The 26142-nt window shown below is 51.5% G+C and overlaps 1 protein-coding gene across 1 annotated transcript in view; it reads right to left on the bottom strand.

The window, feature by feature from the left end:
- The window catches only part of LOC147124863 (cyclic nucleotide-gated channel alpha-2-like), a 163187-nt gene that overhangs the window by 22435 nt on the left and 114610 nt on the right, over positions 1–26142 (bottom strand). Inside the window, exon 3 of the mRNA XM_085986757.1 lies at positions 968–1069. Within this exon, the coding sequence (XP_085842883.1) occupies positions 968–1069 (102 nt within the window). The remainder of the gene's footprint in view (positions 1–967; positions 1070–26142) is intronic.

Below are 26142 nucleotides of genomic sequence, written 5' to 3'. Positions count from 1 at the left end.
GTATATATTTTATAATGTATATAATGTAATATATTATGCTATCCCTAATAACCATGACTATATCCTAACCTCGCCTATATCCTAATCGCGACTAGATCCAGCAGGAAGTCGACCATCTTCACACAGGATCCCCTTTGTCCCTCTGACTTCTATCTCTCCCTCCACACTAAAAGCTGCCCCTTAACCCTATTTCATATTGGAGATTTAGTCGCCCATTAGCACCTGAAAAATGGGTGTGGTGGGATGGGATTTCTGGGCCAGTGTGTTGCTGGTGTCACCTGCTACTGTGCTTGATGTTTTTTTTGACCAGTGTGGGGGACAGTCTGCATCCAGGGGAATGGTAGCATATTGGTTATGTTGCTGGAACAGTAATCCAGAGACCTGGACTCATTAGTCCAGAAACATGAGTTCAAATCCCACCACGGCAGCTGGGGAATTTAAATTCAGTAAATAAATCTGGAATAAAAAGCTAGTATCAGTAATGGTGACTATGAAACTATCAGATTGTCAGAAAAACCCAACTGATTCACTAATGTGCTTTAGGGAAGAAAATCTGCTGTCTGGCTTACATGTGACTCCAAACCCACAGCAATGTGCTTGACTCTTAACTGCCCTCTGAAATGGCCCAGCAAGCCACTCAGTTATATCAAACAACTACAACAAAGTCAGCACCGTGCGAGTACCTTCACCACATGGACTGCAGCAGTTCAAGAAATCGGCTCACCGCCACCTTCTCAAGGACAATTAGAGCTGGGCAATAAATGCTGGCCTTGTCAGCGACGCCCACATCCCATTAATGAACAAATAAAAAAATCTGTACCAACTGCCGCTACGTTTGTCTCTTCATAACCTTTCCACCTATGGCTGAATGTGCTGTGTCGAATCAATGAGCTAAACTGGGTACGGCTGTATGCACAGTGAGCAGGCGCAGTATCTGGGCTATTATAAAGCCCTAAGCATGGCCTACCTGCACACCAGAAAGCACCAGTTATAGACAACAGGAAGAGCAATGACACCGAGCCAGTGGTAATACTCATCATCCGCAGGGTCCATCACAAACACAGAACACCTCCTGCACAACGGGAAAAAAACATGCAGTCAAACCTGTGTGAAGGGCAGCAAAGTGGGGATAATCAGCCACCCAGTAAACATAAATACAGTCAGTGTATTCTCACTCACAGATATATAAACACACAGTCAGTGTATTCTCACTCACAGATATATAAACACAGTCAGTGTATTCTCACTCAGATATATAAACACACAGTGTATTCTCACTCACAGATATATAAACACAGTCAGTGTATTCTCACTCACAGATATATAAACACACTGTCAGTGTATTCTCACTCACAGATATATAAACACAGTCAGTGTATTCTCACTCAGATATATAAACACACAGTCAGTGTATTCTCACTCACAAATATATAAACACAGTCAGTGTATTCTCACTCACAGATATATAAACACAGTCAGTGTATTCTCACTCACAGATATATAAACACACAGTCAGTGTATTCTCACTCACAGATATATAAACACACAGTCAGTGTATTCTCACTCACAGATATATAAACATAGCCAGTGTATTCTCACTCACAGATATATAAACACAGTCAGTGTATTCTCACTCACAGATATATAAAGACACAGTCAGTGTATTCTCACTCACAGATATATAAACACACAGTCAGTGTATTCTCACTCACAGATATATAAACATAGTCAGTGTATTCTCACTCACAGATATATAAACATAGTCAGTGTATTCTCACTCACAAATATATAAACACAGTCAGTGTATTCTCACTCACAAATATATAAACACAGTCAGTGCATTCTCACTCACAAATATATAAACACAGTCAGTGTATTCTCACTCACAAATATATAAACACAGTCAGTGTATTCTCACTCACAGATATATAAACACACAGTCAGTGTATTCTCACTCACAAATATATAAACACAGTCAGTGTATTCTCACTCACAAATATATAAACACAGTCAGTGTATTCTCACTCACAAATATATAAACACAGTCAGTGTATTCTCACTCACAAATATATAAACACAGTCAGTGTATTCTCACTCGTAGATATATAAACACACAGTCAGTCTATTCTCACTCACAGATATTTAAACACACAGTCAGGGTATTCTCACTCAGATATATAAACACAGTCAGGGTATTCTCACTCACAAATATATAAACACAGTCAGTGTATTCTCACTCACAAATATATAAACACAGTCAGTGTATTCTCACTCACAGATATATAAACACACAGTCAGTGTATTCTCACTCACAGATATTTAAACACACAGTCAGGGTATTCTCACTCACAGATATATAAACACACAGTCAGTGTATTCTCATTCACAGATATATAAACACACAGTCAGTGTATTCTCACTCACAGATATTGTGGTAAACCACTTTTATCGTTCACTATCGTTACACTATAGTTATCACTGTTATATCGTTACTCTATGGTTATCACTGTTCACACTATTGTATCACTATATGAGGTCGCCTCTTGTCACACTGTTATACCTGGGCTGACCACTGCTGACTCCGCCCATGGCTCCACCTACCTGCCCAGGTATAAAGGTGGTCGACTGGCTGGTATTCCTCCTTGTTGGATCCAATCACCCACGAGGGTGGGCTCTGTTATTTAGCCAATAAAAACCTATAGTTACTTTCTTAACTCGTCGCTTTTCATTGGATGAATTGATAGGTATATCAATTTTATTGGCTAAATTTTAAAATGTCGTTCCCTGAGCAGCAAAGCGACCAGCCAGACGCCGAGCTACAACAGCCACAGCAGCCAGCTTGGCTGCGAGCCCTCAGACCACCGTACCTGGATCTAAACCCACTGGCTGCAAACTCAGCCCTCGACTTCGAACACTGGCTGAGCTGTTTCGAGTCCTACCTGGGAGAATCCGGCGTGCCTCAGAGATCCAAGCTAAGAGTTCTGACCGCCCAAGTGAGCCCTAAAGTATTTGCACTCATCCGGGACTTTAAAACATACGAGGACGCCATCAACCGGCTGAAAAGACAGTACCAGAGCCCGGTAAATTCCATGTATGCCAGACACCTCCTAAGATCCCGCCCGCAACAGCCAGGAGAGTCTGTGGATGAATTTTTACGGGCGCTACAAGCACTCGGCAGAGACTGTAACTTTAAAGCGGTAACGGCGGCAGAAAATACTGAAGACAATGTCCGCGATGCCTTCGTGAAAGGCCTGCGGTCCGACTACTCACGGCAAAGACTACTGGAAGCAAAGGACCTCGACCTGGACAAAGCTGCAGCCCTCGCTCGCTCTCTAGAAGTGGCCCATCGGGACCTTGAGGCATACTCAAGGTACTGTAACTCGCGACCCTGGGACATGGGACCGACCCCGACCGCAATACCCCCCGCAGCAACCCCCCTGGGACCTACCTCAGCGTCGGCGTCCCGGACCCGATCGAGACCGCCACCCCCGGTACCGGCTCCGACATCGGACCCCCGCGATCGGGCCGCCGGCTGCTTCTTCTGCGGCCAGGCGAAACACCCGAGGTCGCGCTGCCCTGCCAAAAACGCGACCTGCTCGACCTGCTTGAAGAAAGGCCACTTCGCAAAGGCCTGCAGAGGGGGATCGACAGAGGCCAGCAGTGCCTCATGCGAGCTGTGGGGGCGGCCATCTTCCATCAAGGCAACAGAGGCCAGCATCCCCACATGTGAGTCATGGGGGTGGCCATCTTTGATCCAGGCAACCGACACCAGCAGTGCCTCATGTGAGTTACGGGGGCAGCCATCTTCTCCGCCATTTTGTCCAACCTCGTGGGAGACGCCATTTTACCCACCACGCTCGACCGCCACCGTGCCTCTAGACCCGACTACCGCCTCACCCGCAGACTACAGCAACTCGCTCAGCTATACACTAGCCTCCGTCACACTGGACCAAGCCCGCCCGCATCACCTGTCCAAGTCCATGATGGACATCAAAGTAAACGGCCACGCCACGACCTGCCTGTTCGACAGCGGAAGCACGGAGAGTTTCATCCACCCAGACACGGTGAGCCACTACTCCCTCCCTGTCCAGCCAACGCGCAACCGGATCTCGATGGCATCGAGGTCACACGCCACAGACATCAGCGGCTATTGTGTTGTGACCCTGTCGGTTAAGGGTACGGAGTATAAAAATTTTAAACTCCTCGTCCTGCCCCAGCTATGCGCTGCCGTCCTACTAGGGCTAGACTTCCAATCCCACCTGCAAAGCGTCACGCTAGCATACGGCGGACCCCTCCCCCCACTCACAGTCGACAACCAGCAGATCTTAAACCGCCCACCGCGTAACACCTGCGGCCTATCCACCCTCAAGGTCCCGCCACCTTCCCTGTTCGCTAACCTCACCCCCGACTGCAAACCCGTCGCTACCAAGAGCAGGCGGTACAGCGCCGGGGACAGAGCTTTCATTAGCTCTGAGGTGCAGCGTCTCCTGAAGGAGGGCATCATCGAAGGGAGCACCAGCCCCTGGCGTGCCCAGGTCGTGGTCGTTAAGACCGGCAATAAAAACCGCCTGGTCATCGACTACAGCCAGACCATAAACAGGTACACCCAGCTGGACGCATACCCCCTTCCCCGCATATCTGATATGGTCAATCAGATCGCACAATACCGAGTATTCTCTACCATCGACCTTAAGTCGGCCTACCACCAACTCCCTATCCGCCCTGAGGACCGCCAGTATACCGCCTTCGAGGCGAATGGCCGCCTCTACCACTTCCTTAGGGTTCCCTTCGGCGTCACCAACGGGGTTTCGGTCTTCCAAAGGGAGATGGACCGGATGGTTGACCAGAACGGGCTGCACACCACGTTCCCCTACCTAGATAACGTCACCATCTGCGGCCGCGACCGGCAGGACCATGACGTTAATCTGGAGAGATTTCTCCGTACGGCCCAACGGCTGAACCTCACCTACAATAAGGAGAAATGTGTGTTTAACACCTCGCGCCTTGCCATCCTCGGCTGTGTAGTAGAGAACGGAGTCATCGGCCCCGACCCCGAAAGAATGCGTCCCCTCATGGAGCTACCCCTCCCCCACTGTCCAAAGGCTCTGAAGAGAACCCTGGGGCTCTTCGCCTACTATACCCAATGGGTGCCCAATTATGCAGACAAAGCCAGACCCCTCATGAAGTCCACATCCTCCCCCCTTACGGAGGAAGCGTGCGCAGCCTTCTCCCTCATTAAGGGAGACATTGCCAAGGCCACAATGCACGCAGTGGATGAGTCCATCCCCTTCCAAGTGGAGAGCGATGCATCCGACTTCGCCCTAGCCGCTACCCTTAACCAGGAGGGGAGACCAGTGGCCTTCTTCTCAAGGACCCTACAGGGCCCTGAGATCCGACACTCGTCGGTCGAGAAGGAGGCCCAGGCGATTGTGGAGGCGGTACGATGCTGGAGGCATTACCTGGCAGGCAAACAATTTACCCTCCTCACCGGCCAGCGTTCGGTCGCTTTTATGTTTAATAACAAGCTGAGGGGCAAAATCAAGAATGACAAGATCTTGAGGTGGAGAATCGAGCTCTCCACCTATGATTATGATATCTTGTACCGGCCAGGTAAGCTGAACGAACCCCCTGATGCTCTGTCACGAATTACATGCGCCAGCACGCAAAGTGATAGACTTCAGACCCTTCACAACGACCTCTGCCACCCCGGGGTCACCAGACTTTACCACTTCATTAAGGCCCGCAACCTGCCCTACTCCGTCGAGGAGGTCAGGACCATGACCAGGAACTGCCAGACCTGTGCCGAGTGCAAACCGCACTTCTTTAGGCCGGACAGAGCAAGCCTGATCAAGGCCACCCGCCCCTTCGAGCGCCTGAGCATCGACTTTAAGGGGCCCCTCCCGTCCTCTGACCGTAATGTGTACTTCCTCAACATTGTTGATGAGTACTCCCGTTTCCCTTTTGCCTTCCCCTGCCCAGACATGACCAGTACCACGGTCATTAAATGCCTGAACGACCTCTTCACCTTGTTCGGGTTCCCAAACTATATACATAGTGACCGGGGCTCCTCCTTCATGAGCGAGGAACTCCGTCAGTTCCTACTAGCGAGAGGTATTGCCGCAAGCAAGACCACCAGCTACAACCCCCGAGGGAACGGCCAGGTGGAAAGAGAGAACGCGACGGTATGGAAGGCTGTCCTCTTAGCCTTAAAGTCTAAGGGCCTCCCAGCCTCCCGCTGGCAGGAAGTCCTCCCGGCAGCGCTGCATTCCATCCGGTCACTACTCTGCACTGCCATTAACGCCACCCCCCATGAACGAATGTTTGTTTTCCCCAGGAAGTCGACTACGGGAACCACTCTACCAACCTGGCTGACCTCTCCGGGGTCAGTCTTGCTGTGAAAGCACGTGAGGGCCCATAAAACGGACCCCCTGGTCAAGAGGGTGGACCTCCTGCACGCCAACCCCCAGTACGCCTATGTGGCATACCCAGACGGGCAGGAGGACACAGTCTCCTTACGAGACCTCGCACCCTCGGGCACTCCGGAGACACCACCTTCACCCCCCCCGACCACCCCCCCAATTCCAGCCCAGGTAGACGGCATGCCGGAACCCCACGAGCCTTCGCCGACCACGCAGACACCAGCATTAACACCGGATAATGCAACACCGCCGCTGCGACGATCAGAAAGGCTCACGAGGCCTCCGGACAGACTGACATACCAGAACTGGTAGTACACTTCACCCCGCCGGGCTCAAATCTAAACAAGGGGTGAATGTGGTAAACCACTTTTATCGTTCACTATCGTTACACTATAGTTATCACTGTTATATCGTTACTCTATGGTTATCACTGTTCACACTGTTGTATCACTATATGAGGTCGCCTCTTGTCACACTGTTATACCTGGGCTGACCACTGCTGACTCCGCCCATGGCTCCACCTACCTGCCCAGGTATAAAGGTGGTCGACTGGCTGGTATTCCTCCTTGTTGGATCCGATCACCCACGAGGGTGGGCTCTGTTATTTAGCCAATAAAAACCTATAGTTACTTTCTTAACTCGTCGCTTTTCATTGGATGAATTGATAGGTATATCAGATATATAAACACAGTCAGTGTATTCTCACTCACAGATATATAAACACACAGTCAGTGTATTCTCACTCACAGATATATAAACACACAGTCAGGGTATTCTCACTCACAGATATATAAACACACAGTCAGTGTATTCTCACTCACAGATATATAAACACACAGTCAGTGTATTCTCACTCACAGATATATAAACGCACAGTCAGTGTATTCTCACTCACAGGTATATAAACACACAGTCAGTGTATTCTCACTCACAGATATATAAACACACAGTCAGTGTATTCTCACTCACAGATATATAAACACACAGTCAGTGCATTCTCACTCACAGATATATAAACACACAGTCAGTGTATTCTCACTCACAGATATATAAACACAGTCAGTGTATTCTCACTCACAGATATATAAACACACAGTCAGTGCATTCTCACTCACAGATATATAAACACACAGTCAGTGTATTCTCACTCACAGATATATAAACACACAGTCAGTGTATTCTCACTCACAAATATATAAACACAGTCAGTGTATTCTCACTCACAAATATATAAACACAGTCAGTGTATTCTTACTCAGATATATAAACACACAGTCAGTGTAGTCTCACTCACAGATATATAAACACACAGTCAGTGCATTCTCACTCACAGATATATAAACACACAGTCAGTGTATTCTCACTCACAGGTATATAAACACACAGTCAGTGTATTCTCACTCACAGATATATAAACACACAGTCAGTGTATTCTCACTCACAAATATATAAACACAGTCAGTGTATTCTCACTCACAAATATATAAACACAGTCAGTGTATTCTTACTCACAGATATTGTAAGGGTCACAAGGATCCCAAGGACACAGCAGGGTCCCAGAAAGCTGCGGATTGCCCGAGCTAAGAAGGGGGCATTTCCCCAGAAACCTGTTTAAACTGTGTGATTTTGAATTGTGTGTGCGTGGTAATTTCTAGTTTAAGCTGAGGGGAAGGTGGGGGTCTCCCAGTTGGGGAGAGGCCATACGAGAACCTCTACCCAGAGTTGGAAGGGGTCCCCGGACCCCGGAAAGGAGGAATTTTTGGATCCCATGAAAAACATTTTCTTTAAAAAGGCAACACATCATTCTCAACCGACAGAACATTCCAGAAGGAAGGGTGAACTGGGGGCCATTAGCATCTAAAGGCCCTGGTCACCCCAACCCAAAACACCAGATGCAACACCTCTACAGGGCAAGAGCTCAACCCAAAACAAACCTCACAAAGAGGGAACAGACTGGTCAGAGCCAGGAGCTTCCAAAGCCAAACAAGACAAAGGAAAAGGATTAACGGACAATCTAGTCTACACTTCGCTCCTACTTAGACTTTGAGCACCGGACCGGACACAAAGGGACAGCCATCACCGGACCATTATTGGTATCTAAAGACAAAGGACTCTCAAGCCCAGATACAGTATAACTGGGGTGAGAATCTCACAGACAGCATGTGCGTGTGGAGGCAGAGTTGAAGGAACGCCCGACGAGAAGGAAGGAAGAAGAAGCCCGCGGACCACGGAGGCATCGGAACCAGAGACCGGAGAGCGAGGGGGGAGAAAAGCGCGCTGTTCCGGACCGAAAGCGTTTTCAAAACCGTACGGAAGGGGACTGTGAGTATGAGCTTTCCTCAATGAGGATCACCCCACTTAGTGATAGGAGGATGGGAGGCTTGTGGTAATAGGAATAGGGTTTAAGGTCATTTTAGTTCGGTTTCACCCTATGTTTTCCCTTCCCAGAACGATTGGTTAAGTTTAAAGTTCTATGTTTAAGGTGCTGTTTTAAGAACTTGTTCAGGTTTAAAGACATCAAGGAACTTTCAGTGGGAAGTGCTGTGTGGAGTTCGGTACTGAGATTATTGCCTTGCTTGTGTTTCACGTGTCCAAATAAAGTGAGTTGTATCTTTTATCCGGTGTCTGCTTCTGGTTACTGCAATTTGAATCTGTCACAAATGTCCAAGCTGTAATTCGCGTTGTAGAACAGTAGTGGGGGAAGTGGGATTCAAAACCTCACGCCAGTAATTTGGGGGATGAGCTGCAATTGGGAATGAGCAGTTAGATTAAGTGGGACAGGCTGAAACTCTGCCTGGGGTTGTATCTGGTATAAACAACCAAGAAGCACTTACTCAGAGAAATTCTCTGAGGACTGTGATTGGCTATAAACAGTCAAAAGCCCCAAACTCCTCAGGGACTGTACATCAGCCCGAGGTACCCAGGACTACCTGGGTGTAAGATAACCCCCCTTACAAAATGGCGAGCCAGGTAGGAGAATGTGTAAGCAAAGACAATGTGACAGACAGCAGTCCAGAGGTTGAACCAGAAACTAGAATGAAGGAGAACTAGGAGACTATATCTGTACCAAGCTCAATGTTAGAAAACCATGGGTGATGGGCCTGCTGCGCAGTGCACGCCCAGAGGCAGCTGCAGCAAAGTGGACCCAGGGTAAAGACCACAAAGCTAATGTGGAGAAGGCAGTCTGGCTGCTGTGCCTAGAAAAGCAAGTAAAGTTGCTCGACAGGCAGGTGGCGACCCTCCAAGCAGAGGTGGTAGATTTAAAAGAAAGGTCCCATGCCGAGGTGTTAGATTTAGAGGAGCAGGCTCGGGCAGCAGGGGATGTAGCAAAGGAAAAGATAGCAGCTGTGGAAGAGAAGCTGGCTGAGGCACTTGAGCAACTAGCGGACGAAAGGAGAGAAAGGGCTCTGGAGGCAGAGAGTTCTCGAATTTACAAGGAGTACCTGCAGGCGCAGGTAACAGGAGCCCAAACTGCAGCATTGAGGCTGCAAGAAAGAAATGCTCGCTATGCTCAAGAGAACGCTGAGTTGGGGGAGGATTTAAAGGAGGTTAGGGCAGCCTGGAAGCTCACGTGGCAGGAGGCGAGTCAAGCCCTGGCCACGGACCACGGCCCCTGCCTGGACCAAATCAAATACCTCACCCAAGCTATAGCTAAGTCCCAGAGAGGCGTAGTGTGTTCGGTCACACCGGCCCCAGAAAGGGGGCAGGAGGAGGAAGAGGAGGTTAGACCCCTCCCCACAGCTCCTGTAATGGAGCCGGAGCTTGAGCCACAGGAGCCAAGCAAGCCGGTGGGACCAGGGCCAGTGTGTCCCGTCGCCCACGTTAAATTTGGTCCAGCTGTAAATGGGGTCCCGGGAGCAGTGACTAGCCGTTTCGTTCTGCCCCACTCTGTGCCTCAGTTACAGGCGATGGTCACCCACTTCTCTAAACTGGGATATAAAGGGGATGCCACTGCTCACTTTCTTAAAGTAGAGCAGGCGGGGGATTTAAACGGTTGCGACCAGGGAGAGAGAGCCAAGATGCTACTATTTTCCCTGGAAGAGGAGGTGGCCGACAACCTCTCCTCTGATAGTAAGATAGGGAGGAACACATTCGCCCAAGTCAAGGAGGAGGTCCTGGATGTGTTGGGGGCGGATGATGGTAGCTTCTTCTCCCGAGTTGAGAAGACTCAGCAAAGGGCAAAGGAGAACCCCAGGTGTTTTGCAGACAGGCTGTGGATAGCGTTCAATGAGGCCCGTGCAGGGGGTCTGGACCGAGCGGCCCTGGGAGCAGATGATCGGGTTCGCTGGTTTAGCACCCTGATAGCCAACAGCACTCCGGAGCTGCGAACCCAGGCACGAGCCTGGTTTGACCCCCGAGACCCCCAGCTTGCAGAGGAGACAGTCCTCCGGCAGCTTACCATTTTCTTTAAAAGTGCCCAAGCAGAAGGGAAGACAGGGAAGGGTAAGATCTGTGAGATCACACCCGCCCAGGGGCGAAGGGAATGGAGGCAGGAGGGCAAAAACTCAAACAGCCAGTACAGACCCTTCTGTCCCGTGGATAGCCCACACCCAATTAGGAGAGAGATGGGCTGGGAGGGAAGAGATGGCTCCAGACCAAGCAGGGAGAAAGCCTGCTTCGGGTGTGGGGAGCTAGGGCATTGGAGAAAGGAGTGTGAGAATCCTTGGAGGGATCAAAGGGCCCCTGCCCCTGCTGAACCAAGCGCAGACCAAGCCCAGAAAGCCAAACAGGCTGCAGCTCAAACCCAGAAGAGGCAGGCTCCTCAGCCACCAGCAGCCCCAGCTCAGAAATCCAGCCAGCCAGCAGCCCAGAGCGCGCCGCAGCAAGGCAGCCTGAAGGACATACTGAGGGGAGCGCTGAAGGTTTTAGAGGATCAGGAGCGGGGCCAGATAGCTGCAGTGCAGGGGGAGAAGATCTCCCAGGCTGCAGAATCCTGACTAGCCCCCGGGGAACCTGTCTACCTGTGCCCGGTGAGCTATGATGAGTGGAAGCGACCGCGCGTTGAACTGGAGGTGCAGGGTGTCAGGGGATCATATCTGCTGGACACAGGGGCTTCGGTGACCCTGGTCCATGCAGACAGCCCCAGCACCTCACCCCTGTCCAGCGGCGTCCCTTTCGGCCTCACAAGCTTCACCAACAGTGAGCAGACAGGATTCCTCACAGTTCCAGTCCAGCTGCGCTTGGGACCTCTCCAGGAGCAATGGACTTGCGTTTTAACCAAGTGGAAGGGGACAGGTCAGGGGATACTGGGGGCTGATTTTACCAGCCACCAAGGCATCCTCATCGACCTGAGGAACCACTGCCTTTGGGGGGCAGTGGGGGACTTAGGTACGGAGGAGCTCGCGATCATACAGGGCGCACAGGAGAAACCCAAAGAGGGTTATGATCTGGCAGCCCTGATCAACAGCACCCCGGTACAGTTCCAAGCAGTTATGCAGACAAATTTAAAGGCCTTCGCCACTCACAAACACGACTGTGGAAGGATGCATGGGGTAGAAGTCAGGGTAGATGGGGACCCCATGACGCACCCGCAGCGACAGTACAATTTCCCGAGGGAGGCTGAGGCAGATTTAACCATCGCTCTGGGATCCCTGGTTGAGCAAGGGGTTTTAAGAACGATAGCAACCCATGTGAACTCTCCACTTTGGCCGGTGAAGAAGCCGGACGATTCATGGAGAGCCACAGTGGACTATCGAGTCTTGAATAAAAATATCCCAGCCTGCGCCCCGACAGTGGCTGCAGTAGCCGACCTCATTGGAAGTATTCCAGCCTCCGCAACCATCTTCACAGTGCTGGATATTTCCAATGGTTTCTGGTCTGTCCCACCCAGAAGGGAAGATCAGTATAAGTTTGCCTTCACTTTTAAAGGGCAGCAGTATACTTGGAATTGTTTGCCACAGGGTTTCCACAATTCGCCAAGTATATTCCACCAGTGCATGGCTGACAGTTTAAAGAACTTCAGCCAGCCTGGGCAGCTGGTGCAATACGTGGATGACCTGCTGCTATTCTCTGAGACAGAGGAAGAGCATGGCCCCCTATTGGCCGAGCTACTGGAAACGCTATGGGAAGCAGGGTTGAAGGTAAACCCCAAGAAAGCGCAGGTAGGGCAAAGGGAAGTAAAATTCCTGGGTCTGACCCTACGCGCAGGAGAAAGAGCGATAGATGGGGCTAGGAGGAAGGCAGTGCAGGAGCTGCCTGCCCCCACCACAGTCACAGGGGTCCGATCATTCCTGGGATTGACCGGGTACTCCAGGGACTTTATTGAGGGGTATGCTGCCACTGCAGCCCCTCTACTCCGTCTTCTGCACAAGGGTGTGGACTGGGAGTGGGATGAGGGGTGCAGGGAAGCATTTGCGCGCCTCAAGAGGGACCTCCAGACCGCGCCGGCCCTGGGAGCAATTAATGGGGAAGAGGAGTTCTACCTGGAAGTAGCCGCCAGCGGGGACAGCTTAAGCTCAGTGCTGCTTCAGGAACGGCACGGCCAGCTGAGACCTGTGGTCTACTCCTCCAGGGTCCTCACCGACGTGGAGAGAGGATACTCCAATTGTGAAAGGCTTCTGCTGGCCACTCGCTGGGCAGTGAAACGGTCGCGGATTTTCACAGGTGCATCCACAGTGACCCCCCTCACCCATCACACCCCGACTCAGATGCTGCTGGATGGGAGAATCAAGGATGGGACTGTGAGCAGTGTGCGCATTGCTCGCTGGACCCTCCTGCTCTCATCAATGCCCCTGAAAGTAAAAGGACTGTGTGATCCCAAGCTGGCAGCCAATATGCTTTATGCAGGGGAGGCTCATCAGTGCTCGGTCGAAGGGGTCTGGGACATCGACATCGGTCTCCGGGCAGGGATACACCCCACGGGCCGGGAGATCTATGTGGATGGATCCAGTACAATGTCAGCAGGGGAGAGGCTCACAGGGTGCGGGATTTATGATCCTGGGGCGGGCATTGCCCTGACCATAAAGCTCCCGAGCACCATGAACGCCCAGCATGCTGAACTGTCGGCGGTGGTGTATGTAGTGACCCACCCCGAGGAGTTCCCTAGACCCTACACGATTTGCAGCAACAGTATGTTCACCTACAACTCGTGCACTGAGTATCTGGCCATCTGGGCACGCCGGGGGTACACCTCAGCGGATGGGAAACCCCTGGCAACAAAGCCGTTGCTACAGAGGATAATGGCCGCAGTAGGGACCGAAGGGGATATTTATATCCATAAGGTAAAGGCTCACTCCAAAACGGAGCCTCGAGCGGAAGGGAACGGTATGGCCGACGCACTGGCCAAAGAAGGGGCTCGAGTGGGCACCTTCTGGAATCCTTACGGGGGGGTCCAGTAGCCGCTCTCCAGGGCGGGACAGGGGCACAAGGGAGCGCAGGGGTAGCATTGGCCCCAGACCTACAGGTGGTCCAGGTGCAGGATCCCGTCCTTAAGGCCGTCCTGGAGAAGCTAAAAAAGGGGAAAAAGGTCGAAGGACCTTACGGAGGGGCAGCATTCCAGATCAAAGAAAGGATGCTGTTCAGAGGGGATCAGTGGGTCGTACCGAAGCAGCACCAGAGGGAGTTCCTCCAACTGGCCCATGAGGGTCCAGGAGCGGGGCACCCCGGACCTGAGACCACCTGGCAACGGGTGGAACAGGTGGGGTGGTGGGTAGGACTCAGGGAAGATGTCCGAGAGTTCTGCGCAAGCTGCCTGGTGTGTGCAGCAAACAATCCAGATCCCCAGAAAAGAAAGGTGTCGATGGGACACATTAGGAGGGTAGAGGGACCATGGCAGTCGATCCAGGTCGACTACATCGGGCCCCTACCCACCGCCCAGGGAGGTTACAAGTTCTGTTTAGTGCTTGTGGATGTGTTTTCAAAATGGGTTGAAGCCTTCCCCTGCCGAACAGCCACAGCACTAGGAACCGCTAGAATTTTAGTAAGGGAAGTGTTCTCCAGATGGGGACTTCCCCAGTATGTGGAATCAGACCAGGGAAGCCACTTCACAGGACAGGTCATGCAAGCAACCCTCAAGGTGCTGGGCATAAAAGGGAAGTGGCACGTCTCACACAACCCACAGTCTTCAGGCATTGTGGAGCGTTCAAATCGTACCATCAAAGAAAGGCTGCGTAAGGAAACGGCAGACTCTCCCAAGAAGTGGGCGGAGGTCTTACCGTTGGTCCTTATGGGTGTCCGGGCCAGCCAGTCAAAGAGCACCGGGTATTCCCCACATGAGCTAATGACCGGGCGGACCATGAGGACCCCCACCCATGTACTAGCCCCAGTACTCACCGAAGGACAGGCCAGGGAGGTAGACCGGGACAAGTTTACCAAGAATCTGCATGAGCGCCTCAAGCAGATTCACTGGCAGGCAGCTAGTAACATGGGCAGACAGCATAGGAGTAACAAGCTGTTACTGGAGCCTAGGAAGCACCACGAGTGGGAGGTGGGAGACCAAGTCATGGTGAGGAACTTCGCCCGGGTGGGGGTGTTCGAAGCATTATACCAGGGACCTTATGCCATTGTGGACAAAGCCAGGCCCATGGTGTATGCAGTGAAACTACCTCGCAGAACCAAGTGGTTCCACATTAACCAATGTAAACTATTCAACCCGGGGGAGCCTCGCACAAAGAAAGGAAAGGCAGGAGTAGGGGCCGGTCCGGGAGACAACAGCCTCCCGACCACAGCCAAGGCACCGGTGCCTGCAGCAGGTACAGCCACCGCGCCAGCCCCAGCAAAGGGGGTGGTGGGCTGTATGACTGGGCAGCTCACACCTATGCATTGGGACTCAGACGAGACCCCAGATGCCCCACCCATTCCGAGTCCACGGCGAATGAGCCCAAGGGAGCCGTGGACACTGGCCAATCTATGGCCTATGGGGAGTCCCCTATCAGGAGCCACTGGGGGGGAGAAGTCCCCCAGGGAAGGGGAGCCCACCCCAGTCGAACAGCCTACAGGAGGAGGGGTTAGAAGGGTGCATTTTGAAACTCCGCCCAGGGAGGAGGATACCGATAGGTCAGTTTCTCCAGTCCAATAGGCAGAATGAAGAGATAGAAGGGGAGTACACAGAGGACAGGGCAGACCTCTGGGACCGAAGCCAAGCATCTAACGGGGGACCTGAGACTAGTGTAGGGAAGGCAGCCACAGCAACCCCGCCGCCAGTGCTCGAGTGGAGAGCGCGCGGAGGAGGGAGTGAGGGCTCCGGGAGGATGGTTTGGGATTCCGGGGGCACCCAGGGACCGGGGACAGACCCGCCCGGGAGACCCGTCCGAGTGCCAAAACAAGTGGTTAAGTGGACTCCAGACTTCAGGCCGCGTTACCGGCCAAGGAAGAAGCTGAAGAAACGCTTCCTCAGGACCAGCCCTGGCCACCCGGAGACGGGTGGCAGCAGTACAGACTAAGATAAAACTTTAAAGTTCGGTCCTGGGATTAAAAAAAAAAGAGGGGGGGGGTCTATTATGATGTGAAAGAGTATTTTTGAGGATATTATGTTATGCGAGCCAAGCCTGGGTGAACCTAAGGCAAGGCCCTCTGTTTTGTGTTACAGAATGATGGAAAAGATGGAAATAGCGCTATTCGGGATAGCCACACTAATCGCACTGGTCCTGATACGAGTGAGCGAGGGACGCAGAGGAGACCGCGAATTGGCTTATGTATACGGGTGCTCGGGAGGAAAGCCTCCCACAGTCACGACCGGAGGCGGGACACCAAGGGTAGAGGGACCGAGGAGTACTTCCATGAGGGAAGGTGGCCAGGGTGGTTGGGGTCCAATTCGACCAGGTATTCTAGCCAGCCCGGGGTCACGTATGGGGAAGCATCCGTCCACTGCCCTAGGAGAACCATGAACGCCTCCCGGGTTGAAGTGACAGAGGGGAAGAGAGTTTGTTTACATTGTGAGGGGAAGATCCCGCTGGGAAGGTGGTGGTGGCTCAGGAAGCTGAGCGAGGATATGGGGAACCCGGAAGCTGACTGGGAGCGACTGGATAACAGCACCTACCGGACTGTAACGGGAAAGGGAGGGGGAGTGAGTGTGTGTTGGGACAAGTGGTGGAAGTCTGAGGAAGGCATGTATGTGTGCATGTGGGGCTCGAGTAGGGTCTGCCCGGAGGGCCTGTCTATAGCCTTTTTGAGGCACTGGTTGGACGAGGGGAGCGGCGTCAGGTGGAACATCTCTGGAGCCGCCTGTGTCACCCCAAAAATCCCTATCAGCATGAACGCCACTCACCTGACAGCACGACCAAGACAACCCATACCTACCGCACCGACAGCTCCAATAGCAGTTGACAGATGTCCACCCACCACCCAGGGCCCAGGGAATGGTCTAGTTCTACTCCCCACCGACAAACTACTTTACCAGGGGATACACTACGCGGTGGCTTCGGTGATCCTAAATCTAACAGAAGTCCACTTACCAAAGTGGTGCCCGAAAGAGACCGAACGGTTGTGCCAGACCCTCCTCCGGGAGATGTTCAGGCAGTTCTACGAATTGGACCTGGGACACACCGGGGGCGAAACAGCATACGAAGCGGAAGCAGCACAGGAAGCAGATACAGTGTACATAGGCAGGCAAAAAAGGGGTTTGATAAATGATGGGTTCACCGCTTTTAACACAGGGACCTCCATGATCAATAGCATGGATAATGCCCAATTGGCCATGCAAACCCGGGGGTTAAAGAACCAGCTCAGGAAGATACTGGGGGATGAGAATAGGGTAGTAGGGGAGGAGTTACATGAGGACCAGGCAATGACCATCCATTTAAAGGAGGTCATTGCCGAATTGGAAAAGCATGCCAGGGTGATCAATGAGTTGATCAGGGAAGATAGGAATGCGTCAGGACAGGCTGCCCAAAATGAGGTTTGTGTCCTATATGGGGCCTGGCTGCTGGGAGAGGGGCGGAGCAATTTAGAGGACCTGAAACAAGGCCTCGTCCCCTCCTGGATCAGCAATAAGCACCTGGAGGCACTCCACCCGTTCAACCACTCATTGAGCCCATGTCAGCTCCGTTTGGCCTCAGAGACGTACCCTGTTCCTGTAGATTGCGGGAAGTCAAACCACACCATCATGGGGATAATAGTGAGGATACCTGTACTGGGGGAGGCAGCCGTGCCTGCGCCCTTGTACAGGGTAGAGAACATTGGGGTTATCCATGGAGGGGTACATGTCCGGTTCCACACGGTCCCCGCCTATGTCATAAGGCGGGAGCACTCTATAACAGGGACAGACCTTTCTGGGTGCCGAAGCAAGGGGTCACACATAGTCTTGTGTCCCCAGCACTTGAACAGTTTTGCTAGACCCCAGTGTGGGTTCAAGGCTGCCAACTCCGCACCTATAAATTGCACCATGGAGGTGATGGCTGTGGACCATGTACCACCCCAGGTGGCATATGTAGGGGGTGGGACCTATTGTGTTGCCACCAGCGTGAAGCACTACCGGTACGGACAGAACGTGTCATGTCCGGTCAGTGACAGCAGTTTCTGCTTCAAGCCACAGGCTGAGGTTCAAGTGGCCCAGGAACAAATTACTCCGATCCCGGACCCCTCCACGGTTCACCTCACTATAAAACACAACACCTCTAACTTGCAGGATTATGCTGCACATTTTGGATACCCTATTCCCTTCCTGCCTGAACACTTAACCACATTATTGAAAGCAGTTGCATTATCACAGAAACATTTTTATACCTTACTACAAAAAACGATAGAGTTGGGGGCAGAGATCGAGGAAATTGCGGCTAGACCATGGTGGGACATAGGGCTCGACGTAGAGACCACCCCCTGGGAACGCATCGCATCTCATGCCCTGGTGATCGGTCAGCTAGTAGTAATGTTTTATTTAATATTCATCACCTGTAAGATGAGAAGAGCAAACCGCCAGGCCCGCTATGTACACGCGATGGAGGGATTAGGGGCCAATTAGGACTGTGACGCAAAGCAGAGAAAAGTCGTATATGGAGCAGTATATAATGGAAATAATGTGTGGAGTGATTTGGTTTATTGGGAAATGTCACTTGGATATTGTGTGTGTACCCTAGATATGTACATTTGTAATTAGAGTGTTAACAAAATGTCCGTTTACTTTGTAAGGAAACCAGGATCCTTGCTCCTGCGCTTGGTGACACTCTATATTGGAGAGTGTCAAACGGGGGCCTGTAAGGGTCACAAGGATCCCAAGGACACAGCAGGGTCACAGAAAGCTGCGGATTGCCCGAGCTAAGAAGGGGGCATTTCCCCAGAAACCTGTTTAAACTGCGTGATTTTGAATTGTGTGTGCGTGGTAATTTCTAGTTTAAGCTGAGGGGAAGGTGGGGGTCTCCCAGTTGGGGAGAGGCCATACGAGAACCTCTACCCAGAGTTGGAAGGGGTCCCCGGACCCCGGAAAGGAGGAATTTTTGGATCCCATGAAAAACATTTTCTTTAAAAAGGCAACACATCATTCTCAACCGACAGAACATTCCAGAAGGAAGGGTGAACTGGGGGCCATTAGCATCTAAAGGCCCTGGTCACCCCAACCCAAAACACCAGACGCAACACCTCTACAGGGCAAGAGCTCAACCCAAAACAAACCTCACAAAGAGGGAACAGACTGGTCAGAGCCAGGAGCTTCCAAAGCCAAACAAGACAAAGGAAAAGGATTAACGGACAATCTAGTCTACACTTCGCACCTACTCACACTTTGAGCACCGGACCGGACACAAAGGGACAGCCATCACCGGACCATTATTGATATCTAAAGACAAAGGACTCTCAAGCCCAGATACAGTATAACTGGGGTGAGAATCTCACAGACAGCATGTGCGTGTGGAGGCAGAGTCGAAGGAACGCCCGACGAGAAGGAAGGAAGAAGAAGCCCGCGGACCACGGAGGCATCGGAACCAGAGACCGGAGAGCGAGGGGGGAGAAAAGCGCGGTTCCGGACCGAAAGCGTTTTCAAAACCGTACGGAAGGGGACTGTGAGTATGAGCTTTCCTCAATGAGGATCACCCCACTTAGTGATAGGAGGATGGGAGGCTTGTGGTAATAGGAATAGGGTTTAAGGTCATTTTAGTTCGGTTTCACCCTATGTTTTCCCTTCCCAGAACGATTGGTTAAGTTTAAAGTTCTATGTTTAAGGTGCTGTTTTAAGAACTTGTTCAGGTTTAAAGACGTCAAGGAACTTTCAGTGGGAAGTGCTGTGTGGAGTTCGGTACTGAGATTATTGCCTTGCTTGTGTTTCACGTGTCCAAATAAAGTGAGTTGTATCTTTTATCCGGTGTCTGCTTCTGGTTACTGCAATTTGAATCTGTCACAAATGTCCAAGCTGTAATTCGCGTTGTAGAACAGTAGTGGGGGAAGTGGGATTCAAAACCTCACGCCAGTAATTTGGGGGATGAGCTGCAATTGGGAATGAGCAGTTAGATTAAGTGGGACAGGCTGAAACTCTGCCTGGGGTTGTATCTGGTATAAACAACCAAGAAGCACTTACTCAGAGAAATTCTCTGAGGACTGTGATTGGCTATAAACAGTCAAAAGCCCCAAACTCCTCAGGGACTGTACATCAGCCCGAGGTACCCAGGACTACCTGGGTGTAAGATAACCCCCCTTACAATATATAAACACACAGTCAGTGTATTCTCACTCAGATATAAAAACAGTGTATTCTCACTCACAGATATATAAACACAGTCAGTGTATTCTCACTCAGATATATAAACACAGTCAGTGTATTCTCACTCAGATATAAAAACAGTGTATTCCCACTCACAGATATATAAACACAGTCAGTGTATTCTCACTCAGATATATAAACACAGTCAGTGTATTCTCACTCAGATATATAAACAGTGTATTCTCAATCACAGATATATAAACACAGTCAGTGTATTCTCACTCACAGATATATAAACACAGTCAGTGTATTCTCAATCACAGATATATAAACACAGTCAGTGTATTCTCACTCAGATATATAAACACAGTCAGTGTATTCTCACTCAGATATAAAAACAGTGTATTCCCACTCACAGATATATAAACACACAGTCAGTGCATTCTCACTCACAGATGTATAAACACACAGTCAGTGTATTCTCACTCACAGATATATAAACACAGTCAGTGTATTCTCACTCAGATATAAAAACAGTGTATTCCCACTCACAGATATATAAACACACAGTCAGTGCATTCTCACTCACAGATATATAAACACACTGTCAGTGTATTCTCACTCACAGATATATAAACACACAGTCAGTGTATTCTCACTCACAGGTATATAAACACACAGTCAGTGTATTCTCACTCACAGATATATAAACAGTGTATTCTGACTCACAGATATATAAACACACAGTCAGTGCATTCTCACTCACAGATATATAAACACACAGTCAGTGTATTCTCACTCAGATATATAAACACACAGTGTGACGTAAGAAAACTCACTAAGCACTTGGTTGAGTATAAAACAAGGCTTTAATCAACTGTTTCACAACCATGAGATTCTAGTTACAACACTAGTTACTGGTTACGAAAAAGTCCTGGGCATGCTAGGCCCATGCCCGAGCATTTATACTTCTTGGACGCCGCCACCAGCTGGCCGCCCAGTGTTATTTCATGAATCATTTCGTCCTGAATGATCAGATTCATGACACTATAGGAATGTCTAGTTCCTATCCAAAGACTGAGGTCCACTCAGGCGCTCAAACAAAACGAAGTTTAATGGAAACTAACAGGTTTAAACAAGTAACTGTAGGAGAAGATCGAGTGTAGGTCTATTCAGTTCGGAGGCTCCACGAGGACTGCTGGTGTCATGACATCATCACGTTCTTCCCGCCAGTGGGGGATCACGTGATGTACGGCGTGACGTCATCGCGTTTACCCGTGCTGTTAAAGTAATCACCCTCTGTACAAGTAAACAGTATAAATAAAGATACAGACTCAGGCTGTAGCTAACATGTTGTTAAAGGGAATTATATACAAACGATCTGAGTTCTTTAGTGGCTCCGCCACATGCGCCCCCCCAGAAAAGTGAGACGGCGAGGAGGCCTGACAAGCCTGTCTGTTGGATCCGTGGTTCAGTGGATATGCTATTATTAAGTAATCACACGGATGCTGTACATTAACAATAAACAGGTCTTTACTGGAGGAGGGTAGTCTCAAGACTGGGGGTACAGAGGCATGCGCAAAGCTTATATGCCGGTGTGGTCACTGCCGGTACTACAGGATACAGGAGCTGTGAAAGTAGTTCTGACTTAAAGGCACATACACTACACTGTCCGAGCGACTTCTGTAACCCTGAAGTGGAAGCTGATGGACGGTGGTGGAACTGGCGGGCGGTTGTGGTGGATCTGGCACGGCGACTGTGGGCAGTCGGCCCCGTTTTGGCGGTTGAGCGATTTCGACTCGGCGGTCCAGGTCTAAGTGTGCCGGCTTCAGCAGGTCAACCGATATGTGGTCCGGTTTACCTCCGATATCGACCGAAAAGGTTTTGTCTGCCGGCTCTATGACGCGGAAGGGACCAGTGTAAGGAGGCTTGAGTGGGTCCCGGTGAGCGTCGTGGCGGATAAACACGTACTCGGCGCTTTTCAGCTCAGTTGGGACGTGGGAGCTCTGTAAGCCGTGATGCGACGTAGGCACTGGAGCGAAACATCTGGCCGCTTCCTGGTGGCTGACGAGTTGCTGGCTCTGTTGGAGGCGGGAGGAATTCCCCTGGTACTCGTAGTGGCTGGCCATATACGAGTTCCACCGAGGACGATTGTAAATCTTTGGGCGCCGTACGAAGACCAAAAAGGACCCACAGAAGTCTGTCCACCCATCCCGCGCCTTGAAAACTGGCCCGCAGAGCGGCTTTGAGCGACCTGTGGAATTGCTCGCACAGGCCGTTCGCCTGTGGATGATAGGCGGTGGTTCGATATAGTTTGGTGCTGAGCCCCTGAGCCACAGCGTTCCAGAGCTCAGAGGAAAACTGCGGTCCACGATCGGAAGAGATGTCCGCCGGTACCCTGAAACGAGCAATCCAAGAGGAGATGAAAGCTCTGGCCACGTCTGCCGAAGTGGTGGCAACCAAAGGAACTGCCTCTGGTCATCTAGTGGTGCGGTCTACCATTGTGAGGATGTGTGTAAAACCTTGAGAAGGTGGAAGCGGCCCCACGAGGTCCACATTCACGTGGTCGAATCTACGCTCCGGAACAGCGAAAGTGGCCAATGGAGCTTTTACATGACGCTGTACCTTGGCCTTTTGGCAGACCACGCAGGTGTTGGCCCAATCGCGGACATCCAGGTGCATACCCTTCCAGACGAATTTTGACGACATCAGCCTTTGCGAGGCCTTCATGCCAGGGTGTGACAGCCCGTGTATGGCGGCGAACACTTTTCGGCGCCAGGCGACTGGAACGATAGGGCGGGGAGCTCCCATGGAGACGTCGCAAAGTAGCGTGGTGCCTGCGGCATGGAATTTGACGTCGGCTGCTTGGAAGCTAGAGGGGCTGGTCCTGTGTGCTTGGACCTCTGGGTCCGAGGCTTGATCCGCAGCCATGAGGGCATAGTCGATTCCGAGTTGGACTGCGTGCACAGTCGCGCGGAAGAGACAATCCGCCACCAGGTTGTCTTTGCCGGACAAATGCTGAATGTCCGTGGTGAATTCTGAAATGAACGTCAGGTGACGTTGTTGCCGAGCTGACCACGGTTCGGCGGTCTTGGCCATAGCGAACGTTAGTGGCTTGTGGTCCACATAAGCCGTGAATGGACGTCCCTCGAGTAAGAACCGGAAATGGTGGATGGCTAGAAAAAGGGCAAGCAACTCCCGGTCGAAAGTGCTGTACTTTCTTTCATTTGGCCGTAATTGACGGCTGAAAAACGTCAGCGGTTGCCACGTCCCATTCGCCCACTGTTCCTGCACTGCGCCGATTGCGTAGTCCGACGCGTCGGTGGTGAGGGCAATGGTGGCACCTGGAAGCGGGTGCACCAGCATGGTTGCGTTGGCCAAGGCGCCTTTGGTGCCGACGAACGCCCGGTCCATCTCGGCCGTCCAGCTGATCGGATCCTTACCGGACTTGGCCTTGAGGGCCTCGTACAAGTGCTGCACAAGCAGAGCTGCCTTAGGGACAAACCGGTGATAAAGATTGCCCATCCCAAGGAACTCCTGTAGGGCCTTGACGGTCTGCGGGTGCGGGAAAGATGTAACCGCCTCGACCTTCGTCTGTAAGGGGATTGCACCATCTGATGTGATGCGGTGGCCCAAGAAATCAATCTGCTGCAGGCCGAACTGGCACTTGGCTGGGTTGATAATCAAACCGTGTTGACTGAGGCGTGTGAAGAGGGTGCGCAAATGTCAGAAGTGCTCCTCTTTGCTAGGGCTGGCGATGAGGATGTCGTCGAGGTAGACGAAGAGGAATTTTAGGTCCCGAAGCACGGAGTCCATCAAGCGCTGGAAAGCCTGTGCAGCGTTCTTTAAGCCAAACGGCATCCGCAGAAATTCGAACAGGCCGAATGGGGTGATGACTGCGGTTTTCGGGACGTCTTGCGGGTGCACGGGGACCTGGTGGTAACCACGGGCGAGGTCGACTTTTGAAAAAAAGGTATTTCCCACCAAATGGGCCGAGAAATCTTGGATATGCGGGATCGGGTACCGATCAGGAGTAGTGGCGTCATTCAGGCGTCGGTAGTCGCCGCATGGCCGCCATCCGCCGCCGGGTTTCGGAACAATGTGGAGAGGCGAAGACCAGGGACTATTCGACCGGCGAATAATCCCCAGCCGTTCCATCGTGTCGAACTCCGCTTTCGCAGCCGCGAGCTTGCCGGGTTCGAGTCGTCGGGCCCTTGCGTAAACTGGGTGACCGGTGGTGGTGATGTGATGTTCCACACCATGTTTTGTAGCCGAAGAGGAGAAAGTGGGCCTGGTCAGATCGGGGAACTCTCCGAGGAGCCGAGTAAAGTCGTCTGGAGGTGGGAACGCACAGAAGACAGTGCGCGGCACGGCGTTACCGTGGTGGCACGGGATGGAGTGGAACGTGGCCGCATTGATCAACCGGCGGTGCCTGACATCGACCAGGAGGCCGTTGGCGCACAAAAAATCCGCCCCAAGGATGGCCTGCGTGACTTTGGCCGTGATGAATTCCCAGTGGAAACGCTGGCCGCTGAAACACACTTGGACCCGCCGCCTTCTGAAGGTCCGAACGGCCACGCCATTAACTGCCGCTAGGGCGGGGCCGTGGCCCCCAGCTAGTATATCGAGATTTGACACAGGTAGGATGCTGCACTGCGCCCCGGTGTCGCAAAGGAAACGTCGACCAGATAGGGAGTCGGTGATGAAGAGAAGCTTCCCTGAATCTCCGATGGCCATCGCAGCCGCGGGGCGCTTGTTAGACCCGGTCCTCCTTCGCCAGGGTGGCTGTAGATGGGTTTTTTTGTGTGAAAAACTGCAGGGAGGGCGGCAGAATCTTGCTTTCGCGCCAAAACGGGCGTGGTAAAAGCACAACCCCGCTGATTGAGGAGCTGGAGCAGCGTCTGTGGGGGATGGGCGCCTCGTGGCTGCGCAGTGCTGTTGTGTCACCGCGAAAATCTTGTCCGCTTCGGCAACAAGCTCCGCGCAGTCTGTGACTTCGGACCTGGCTAGGGCAGCCTGAACTTACTCCGGAGTAGGCTGAGGAAGCATTCCGGCTCGGACCCGAGGAGCATGAGCATCTGGCTCATGAGCTCGGACGGCTTGGCGTCCCCGAGGCCGGGCATAGAGAGCAGCCGGCCGGCGCGCTCCGACTTCGTGAGCCCGAAGACCTGCAGCAACCGTGCCTTTAAGGTGTCATACTTGTGATCAGTATGCGGACTACCGAGTAGGCTGACAATCCGCGAGGCTGTGGCGCTGTCGAGGGTGAAGACCACGTAATAATAACGGGTCTGATCCGCAACAATGTCCCTGATGGCGAACTGGGCTTCAGCCTGGATGAACCACACGGCTGGTTGTTGCTCCCAGAACTGCGGTAGCTTCAAGGTAACGGCATTCGTTTCCATGTTGATTATCTTCTGCGAAAACCGTTCGCAAAATTCGGGGTCACCAATGTAGAAATGTCTAGTTCCTATCCAAAGACTGAGGTGCACTCAGGCGCACAAACTAAACGAAGTTTAATGGAAACTAACAGGTTTAAACAAGTAACTGCAGGAGAACATCGAGTGTAGGTCTATTCAGTTCGGAGGCTCCACGAGGACTGCTGGCTGGTCCCATGGTTGACGTCATGACGTTCTTCCCGCCAGTGGGGGATCACGTGATGTACAGCGTGACATCATCGCGTTTATCCGCGCTGTTAAAGTAATCACGCTCTGTACAAGTAAACAGTATAAATAAAGATACAGACTCAGGCTGTAGCTAACATGTTGTTAAAGGGAATTATATACAAACGATCTGAGTCCTTTAGTGGCTCCGCCACAACACAGTGTATTCTCACTCTCAGATATATAAACACAGTCAGTGTACTCTCATTCACAGATATATAAACACACAGTCAGTGTATTCTCATTCACAGATATATAAACACACAGTCAGTGTATTCTCACTCTCAGATATATAAACACACAGTCAGTGTACTCTCATTCACAGATATAAAAACACCCAGTCAGTGTATTCTCACTCAGATATATAAACACTGTCAGTGTATTCTCACTCTCAGATATATAAACACACTGTTGTTGGGATTGACAGAAATCAACAGGCTGAGACTTTTCCTTAAGCAAACACAAAACGTGTCTTACTTTAATCACTGTCCACGAGGTC

The sequence above is a fragment of the Somniosus microcephalus genome, chromosome 1, assembly GCF_052327205.1.
Source record: "Somniosus microcephalus isolate GS21.2 chromosome 1, FLI_Smic_1.0, whole genome shotgun sequence".
Taxonomy (NCBI): Eukaryota; Metazoa; Chordata; class Chondrichthyes; order Squaliformes; family Somniosidae; genus Somniosus; species Somniosus microcephalus.
The sequence above is the reverse complement of the archived record's forward strand: the minus strand, read 5'-3'. Positions and strand labels throughout refer to the sequence as shown.